Source organism: Mytilus californianus, unplaced genomic scaffold, assembly GCF_021869535.1.
Source record: "Mytilus californianus isolate M0D057914Y unplaced genomic scaffold, xbMytCali1.0.p SCAF_1, whole genome shotgun sequence".
In the NCBI taxonomy this organism is placed as follows: Eukaryota; Metazoa; Mollusca; class Bivalvia; order Mytilida; family Mytilidae; genus Mytilus; species Mytilus californianus.
This window is the reverse complement of record NW_026262581.1, coordinates 126,681,554-126,690,690: the sequence shown is the minus strand read 5'-3', so window position 1 is coordinate 126,690,690 and position 9,137 is coordinate 126,681,554. Positions and strand designations below refer to the sequence as shown.

Here is a 9,137-nt window from a genome sequence, read left to right as displayed (position 1 = left end):
TCTAATCTAAATAAAAAAAAGAGAAACGAGAAACACTTATGAACCACATCAATAAACGACAACCACTGAACAACGGGCTCCTGACTCAGGACAGGTGCAAACAAATGCAGCGGGTTTTTACATGATTGTAAAATTTACATTTCTAAACAAACATATTAAGAAACCACATGATAAAATAATATGGAATTTTTGTTTTAAAAATTGTGAAAAAAAACAGTTGGTTCTAAATTTCATCAAAGTCAATATAAAGAGCAATATTTGCACTTAACCTTAACAGTCCATGAATTTCCTGTTACCCCAGGGAACAACAAAATATTTTGTAAGGCAAACATTTCATATCACAAGGACTCAATCTAAAAATGAAACTTTTGGAAATGCATGTAGTGAACTGTTAAAAACAGCCACACATTTACACTCTACATGTCCTTAAGCATGAGTATACTGAAACTGAAATTATAAAATAATTAATAGGACCAATCATAGTGAACAATAGTTTGATGATTTTTTTATTTATGCTTGTATATAAAAAAAATAATATGTGCAATTTGTTATCAGCAAGTAATCATATGAATGTAATCTAAAAGTAATCATGATAACGCCTGTTTTTTTTTTTGCATTTTGATTGATTACATTACAATGACTTGTAATCAGAAAATGCATGATTACTGATTACATGTGATTACACTGCAAAATGTAATCGTTTACAGCTGATTACGATTACAGCATGCCTGACTACATATAGGTCACTAAGAAAGGAATTAACTTGAAATAAACTTAGAATTGACTGTATGCAATAATAATAATTGACACGCGTTTGAAATACAAACATGGATCAATATATTATCATTCTGAAAAATTATATTCAGTGAAATAATTACTTAAATGATTAAAATTTACAATATCTATAAAAAAAAGATATTTTTAACAGTATTTTATGAATGTATTGCTTGAAATTATTCCGATATACACACTGCGATTTTTAAAAATGAAAATGCACATTTTGTTTCATAACTGAATATTTAAAAAGTAAAATTTATATTTCTATATTAATTGATTTTGAAATACTTTTTTTGCTTTTGTATTAGATACACCTTGAGGGCGTTAGCTCGAATGTGTGTATCTAATTTACACCAAGATATTATTGTCAATGCAGAATGATAGTTTTTGATAATTTCGGAGGGGGTCTTTCAGCAATTTGACCATATGTTATTGAAAAGCAAGATAAATACAGGGTATCCAATTTCATTTAAAGATATCTTGATGTACATGAAAATATAACAAACATATAATAGTACAATAATAGAACTTTAAAGTTATTAGAATAAAGAAGGAAAACGGGGAATGTGTCAAAGAGACAACAACCCGACCAAAGAGCAAAAACAGCCCAAGGCCACAATGGGTCTTCAACCCAGAGAGAAAATCCCGCACCCGGAGGTGGGCTTCAACTGGCCCCATAACAAATCATTAAATTGGTTTTCCTCAAAGTCTCTGTTGTTCTCTGAATATAATGCATTATACATACTATTCTTTTGTATCCTGTAAAGTGTTGTTGTCCCCCCCTCCCCCCCCCCCCCAAAAAAAAATTGTCTAACTAATGAATGATGGTCTAAACTCCTCTTGGAAATTTCAATTTCCCTTATATTGAGCTTGCTTTCAGTAGCAGCAAATTTCTTTGGACGATACCACTGCATGTGGACTGTAAGTCTCCGATAGTATCATTAGCTGTGTAGTTGGTGATCGGTACTGACATGATTTATATCATCTATTCTAAATTTCCAGATTGAATGAAAAACAAAAAGTTTTTATGAATTTAGGTCATATATCTCTTAACGATTTTATGTATTTATACATCCTTTGCTTTCAAGTGTTTAGATTTGAGCGTTCCTCATGAAGGTAATCCCAGAAAAGCGCATCGGACGCTCGAAGCAATCCAAGAGGGCATCTAAAGTCAGATAGCCAGTACTTTTGTTCTGTATGATAATGGTTTGATATCGTTACTTGAGAAAATGTTAGTTTATAAATAGTCATGATAATATATTTAAAAGACTTTTTTTCAAAATACATGTACGAATACATATTATATTTTTAGACTATTAATTTTGCATGATTACTATAACGACATATACACTTCTAGATGGGAAAAAGGCTTACTGACGTTGAATGTTAGCTTTTTGTATTATATGTATATGTTGTGTACAAGTTGGATATTTTTACAAATGATAATATGTACAGACTTTTGTAAAAATTATCAGTATTTTGACATGCAGCTTGATATTTTACTAACACATTTAAACAGGACCACCTCAACCAAACATTAAGCACTGTCCTCTTTGACATAAAGCTTCAAATAAAGACTACAGATTAGGTTAAATTTTATTCATATTTTTTCGCTTATACCAGATTTTAAGTCCCAAAAATATCTTATTATGTCCTTATAAAAACTTTGATCAGTGTTAGGTTTAAGACGGTAGCATGTAGTCATTCGCATATGACATTATGTTAAGAGGTTAGCAAAATACTGATTACTTATACATTAAGTCTGTGAAAATTATATTGTTTGCGTTTATACCAGATTATAAGTCCCCAAAATATCTTAAACAACATATACATATTTACGCCGCCACAAATTCGTGTGCATTTCCAAGTTAGTAACCTTGTCAGTAGTTGTCTAATGCAATATCTTATTTTTGTTGTTATTATATAGACACCAGCCTATTGTTGTTATAGGATCATAAGTTTTCTGTTTTTGGCGTTTGAGTCGTTGGGTTGCTGTCTTATCATCGTACTACATAGATCTCCTTTTATGCATATGCCCAATGATTCAAGCCAAGATCAACAGGTTCATTATTCCAAATTCATCACAAATTCATCACAGTGTTACATATATTATCCAGTTTTTCTTTTTAGACTGTTCATACAAAAATGTAAAACTGGTTTAACCCCGTCCCTTTATGTTTCTGAACCAAGTCAAATTTTCCGGGCCGTGTGCTGTTTGTTGTTTTCTTTGTTTCTATTTTTTTTTCGGAAGGGTTTGATGTTTATGGTTGGTGTGGTATGTTGTACTTATCCATATTTTGTAATTTCTGTTAAAAAGTAAGGAATGTTTATGTTTTTTTTTTTAATTCAATTCACTCAATCATGAAAACTTTTAATAATGATTTTTGCAACAGAAGTTTAAAAGAAAATTACCCTCTTTAGAAATAAACAGTCGACCGACTAAATTTTGTTGGTGATATTGTTTCCTGACACAGCATAAAATACCAGGGATGTCATTACTTAATAAAAATTGATTTTCATCCTAATGTTATCTTAATGTTCCATGTTGGTATAAAAGTGGGTTACATTGCTTTACCTTTTGAATTTGATACATGGACTCATCGTAGAAAGTAAGTAGTAGAATGCATTTTTAAAAAGAAAATGAAAGAAAAGATCATTGTTTAATTATTTATGATTATAATTTTTAGGGTGTTGTTGTTATAATATTTCGTTATTTTTTGTTCATTTTATTTGCGCTTTTTTTTTTTTTTTTTGCAATATTTTGTTTGGCTTTTCTTCATAAAAAATGCACGATTATTTTTCTTATTACAGAATGACTTCTGTCTTACGATTTACCTTCTTCGTGGTTTGTGTGGTGTGCGGCACTGTATTTTCGTTACCATGTTTAACAAACAAATCCAAGCAAGATTTTAACAAAGCCAGAAACGCATTAAAAAGCCTTGAAAACTACCTGAAAAGCCAAGCCAATTCTATCAAGTACAAGGTACAGGCTTTAGACAAGGACATGACCTCGATGGAAGAGGACTTCAAACGTGAGGATTTTTTGGTTTTTTTTGTTACTCCCTTCAAAGGAGAAAAATTTATACAAGATTTTTTCAAAATTTTTTGATAAGAGGAAGGATCCGATTCCAAAACAAATTAAATAACAAATATTTATTCAACTGACATCAATCTCTCTGTTTCCACTCTAAATCTTCTGACATTGCAAGTATTGTCAGTTTTCTTTACTGCTTTCTGTATTTTTCATTCTAATTGTTGATATGAATTTGAAATGTCTTTCAGGTAGACAATGGATAAAGTACAACAAACACTGTTATTATATTGGAGATGACAGTGTTAGATGGACGGATGCAGAGGTAAGCTTCCATCTATAATGTCATTATTGTATTTCATTTCTTGAAGAAAATCCGTCTGCTTCGCTGTGGCAAATTATCATCTCTGAAAAAAAAAATCATCCAAAACTATGATTTCATTTTGTTTCTCCCATTTATTTCCAATTACGGATTAGAATTAACTTTGTGCTTTTATCTATTCATGTAAATGATGTGTGAAAAACATTTCACAAAAAATAAGCGAACTTAAAATTCACATTTGTCAAAGTATCTTATTTTTTAGAGAAAATGCAGAGAGATCGGTGGATATTTAGTGAAGATTGATGATTCGTCAGAAAATAATTGGATAAAACAGCAAATAAATAAAAGCAGCAGAAGTAAGTCGAACATTTCTAGTTTATATATTTTGTGTAACAAAAGTGTATAAATAAATATAAATAAAGGCATTATTTATAACTTGCACCATTGCAGAAATGAATAAATAAACATGTGCAAAAAAAATTCAGTGCATTTTTGAACACAAATCAATGAATAAAGTCACTATGAAACAGATCAGACATCATTCGACACCTGTGTATCATTGGAGACCTTTTGTTGTTTTGTTGCTTTCTCATTGAAGTATTTCCGCTTAATTCCTTTTATGTTTATCCCTAACTTCGTTATTTAAAGATTTAATAACTAACTGCATATTTAAAATTCCTGACTTGTCTAGTTCGAATAAGTAAACTTTGGATTTGTGATGCAATGGTTGTAGTACATACCGCAATCATTTTATGAATATTCTTTATACATGAGAACTGTAATCTTTAATTTTCCAGAGTTGGTTATAGTAGAGAGATAAGTCAGAGTTTGACACTCGATGACACAGGAACACGTGCTCCAATCTATTTTTAAATGGCATATGCTACCGTTTACATTGCGCGAGCTACGTTTGTTTGGAATAACTTTCGTCAGTTACGTTCAATACCAAAAACTTGGACGGCTAAATTACATAAAAGTTTATGAAAAAATTGTATGTTAGGATAATTATGTTTCCTTTTATCTCATTTTAGGAACAAATTTCTGGCTGGGGTCTACAGATGTTGTCAACGGTGACTGGCGATGGATATATGATCAAACTCAGTTAAGCTATAAGAACTTTGCTTCAAGTAGACCTTTTCCAACCAGTCATTCATACTCCAACTCGTATAACTGTATTGGAACACATTACAGCAATGGTAAATGGTACGACCTCCCATGTCAGAACCACTATCTCTATGTCTGTGAAAGTAATTTCTGTAAGTTCTATACAGCTGGTTATAGTTAGCAGATAAAAGTATTTGAAAGTTCTAATATGTAATTTTATCTTATTTCGAATTTAATTCTTAAAAGTGTAAACAAAGTGAACTTTCATTTCATTTTTTAGACTTGATTCATTTTTGTTTGTTTCTTGGGTGTTTTTATCAATTTTGTTGTTTTTTAGGGCTTTAGGGGAGCAGGTTATGTTTGCATCGTTCATATAATCATGATCTTTTTAAACAATTTTCTTGTATGTGAATAATTAGAAGCATATTATTGTTTTTTCTGTTCGCATGTTACCTAGTGGGTAAATAAACCATGATAATGTTAATCTTGCATATTGATAACAAAGTTTGAAAAAATATATACCCAGAGAATCTTTAGGCGACGTGCAAGTTATAAGCATTATTTGCATCGCAACTTTTCGCCATAATCTAGGAAAAACTAAAAAATATTGTTATGATAAGTTTACCTCAACTTTTGATATCAGAAGAAGTGTCATTGCACATGTATGGCAACTCGAATAAAAGCCATTAACTATTTTAAAGTGACCATTTAGCTCTTCTATTCATTTTTGTCGAGCGTCGCTGTCTGTGACATTCGTCGCGGAAACGAGAAATAGCGGTCCTACATTCCTTTGTAGGCAATAATAAGGTGTGAATTTTAAGAAACTTGGACTGATGCTTTTTCGTGATCAAAGGCAGTACCCAGACTAATATTTTGAATTTTATTTCTTTTGCCGTTCTTCACTGATAAATTAACGATTAAATAGTCTAAAGTTAGGTTTTTCGACATCAATAACTTTAACAAGCCTTCTTGGATTATGTCACTTGGATAGGTGCGGTGCTGCTTAATGATTAAAAAAAAACAGTATCAGTTAGAGCAGAATTTCGAAAATATATTTTTTCATTTTTCTTTTTTTTTTCACAGATAGCTTTACTTATCTTTATGCAGTTAGCATTTACATACAGTCTGGGTTTCTTTGTTTTAAACATCAATAATTTATTTGAACCTTCCTGGAATATTAGGGAACTTAGAAGCTTCTTAATGACCAAGTATCAAGAAATAACAACAGAAGAAAAAAAAACAAATATTTTTGCGTATATACTATTACAGTGCTTATCCTAAAGGCTAAAATGTCAGTTGGTGAATTCAAACTGCAATCTTGGAATCTCAATTTTGGTAAAAAAAAAAATAATTTTGGTATTGTGAAAGGGCAAAGCCTTAAGAATACGCGCAGTAAAGAGATTTTCTTTTTGGCAGGCAGTTTGACACTCACTCTGACAGCAGCAATCGGAGGCGAGACAAGGGGTTAAGGGAACACTTTGCGGGTTTTTATCTTATCATTTAGCAGGACATTTTAGTGAACCTGATTTTTAAAAGCATTCTCGTGGAGAATAAACAAAAAGTTGAATTGGAAGGGAAAATTATTATTATTATTATTATTATTATTATTATTCTACTTTCTTTCCATTTCAGGCTTCCAATAATGACGAATGTGTTTCCGCTAACAGCAGACGACAGAATAAATATTTTTCAATAAAGTATCATTACTACCACATAATTCTGTTGTGAAGTTCATGAAGTTAAAACAAGTCCCCTTATATATGAAAATAAGGAGCTATGATATACACATTCTAAACAAATTTCAGCTCTATGTCTCTAAACTTTCAAAGTTCCGGAAGTTCATTGGACTTAATTTTTCAGGTTCAATAGAACAAAATTTCAGTTATATTTTGAAAACAGGTCTAAAGATCCGATTGCTAAGGCCGAGAGAAAAAAAATCTGTGTTTCCGGTAACCCGACCGACCCTGTTTTTTTTTTTAGCCCCGACCCTAATTTTTTTATTGAATCTTCAAAAAAAAAAAAAAAAAAAAGTATCAACCGACCCTATTTTTGACACAGGCTTCTGTTAATCGACATAATACACCTTATCGCTATTTAGTCCAATCCGGAAAAAAACAGTCATTTAGACAACTTCCTGTTTGGGTCAACAGGCCGCAAACAAAGGTCATCAGTAACGAGCTGAGGGAGGGAAAAATTAAGAAAGCGATCAATAGGAAACTTTGATAGATTATGATCCACTTTTTCCAAACTCAAATTATAGTCAAAAAAATATTGTGTTTGAAGTATTTACGATGTTTTAAACAGGTCTCATTAAAAAGTATCATGCATGGTGCATTGTTTAAACAGGGTCCCAGATAGCTTCAACTGGATGAAAAAGTTGTGTAATTTTAGAACTTATCCGGAATGGAAAAAATAGCGATGAGGTGTATTATTTATCTAACTTGCTTCTACTGGCACAGAAAGCCAGTAAAACATTTTATTTATGTCAAAGGGTATTCCAAATAGGTTAAATCCAAGAAATTTGCACAGCAGGTGCTTCAAAAACATTGCAAATGGCCGCACTTCCGGTATTTGAAACTAATTACGGACACGGACTTGGAAAAACCATGATAATTTTCCGGATTTCGTTTACAATGTCAAAAAAAAAAAAAAAAAAAAAAAAAAATCCGACCAACCGACCCTATTTTTCAAAATGATGTTACCGGAAACACAGATTATTTTTTTTTAGGCCTAATGAATGTTGTCACAAACATAGATAGTGCACGTTTTTTCTCTCAAGAAATTAAGCTGCTATTGTGAATAAAATATATAATCTGTATGCAATGTTGTATCGAATAAAAGTTGTATTTTAATATGTTACATATATATTGGACATACTATATTGCTACTCCCAGCATACACTGAAATGCATTAACGTAACACTGACAAAACGTAACCGTAGACACAAAATGACAAATATTATTCTTACGTTCTTAATTTTAAATCAGTTTCTAACCCAACCTAGCATTCCGGAAATTAGTGTCAAACGTAACAATAACTTTTCAGCTCACCTGGCCCAATGGGCCAAGTGAGCTTTTCTCATCACTTGGCGTCCGTCGTCCGTTAACTTTTACAAAAATATTCCCCTCTGAAACTACTGGGCCAAATTTAACCAAACTTGGTCACAATCATCATTGGGGTATCTAGTTTCAAAATGTGTCCGATGACCCCGCCTGCCAACCAAGATGGCCGACATGGCTAAAAATAGAACAAAGAGGTAAAATGCGAGTTTTGTCTATTATTTTGAAAACCGTTATAAATAGAAATCTGACGGGGGCAAAAATGTTCAGAATGTTGAGCTCTACCAATTGTCCATATACGTCAAGACTGTCAGACGACTTCTTATAGGAGTTATTGTCCTTAAATGACAAATTTTAACTTTTTATCATATTTGCCTACTATCTTGAAAACTATAATAGATAAAGAGAAACTTTAAATTGCAAAAATGATCAGCAAGACAAGTTCTACAAATAAGTCAAACATGGTCGAAATCATCAGTCGGATCATTATTAGAGTTATTGCCCTTTGATAACAATTTTTACCATTTTTTTGCGTGTTTGCCTTATATCAAGATAGATAGAAACTTAAACAAGCAAAAATGATCAGCAAGACAAGATCTACAATTAAGAGGGAATGGAGGAAATCATCTAACAACTCCTTTTGGGGTTATTGCCCTTTAATGACGATTTTCCATTGTCTGTTAACTTTTACAAAAATCTTCTCTGAAACTACGGGGCCAAATTTAACCAAACTAGGCCACAATCATAATTGGGTAACTAGTTTCAAACCGGTAACCCCGCCTGCCAACCAAGATGGCCGACATGGCTAAAAATAGAACATTGGGGTAAAATGCAAGTTTTGTCT

At 31.8% G+C, this 9,137-nt stretch overlaps 1 protein-coding gene across 1 annotated transcript; it reads left to right on the top strand.

Moving 5' to 3' along the window:
• The first annotated feature begins 3,337 nt into the window (after nt 1-3,337).
• On the top strand, nt 3,338-7,969 carry LOC127733519 (perlucin-like protein). The gene is made up of 6 exons (XM_052242875.1): nt 3,338-3,386; nt 3,589-3,809; nt 4,060-4,133; nt 4,393-4,486; nt 5,162-5,386; nt 6,867-7,969. The coding sequence occupies exons 2-6, from the start codon at nt 3,590-3,592 to the stop codon at nt 6,875-6,877; spliced, it is 624 nt and encodes a 207-aa protein (XP_052098835.1). The 5' UTR covers nt 3,338-3,386; nt 3,589; the 3' UTR covers nt 6,878-7,969.
• Nucleotides 7,970-9,137: the final 1,168 nt, after the last annotated feature.

Coding starts and splice junctions, on each gene's coding strand:
- LOC127733519 (XM_052242875.1), top strand. CDS start 3,590: ATGACTTCTGTCTTACGATTTACCTTCTTCGTGGTTTGTGTGGTGTGC. Junction 4,134..4,392: donor TTAGATGGACGGATGCAGAG/GTAAGCTTCCAT, acceptor CTTATTTTTTAG/AGAAAATGCAGAGAGATCGG. Junction 4,487..5,161: donor AATAAATAAAAGCAGCAGAA/GTAAGTCGAACA, acceptor ATCTCATTTTAG/GAACAAATTTCTGGCTGGGG.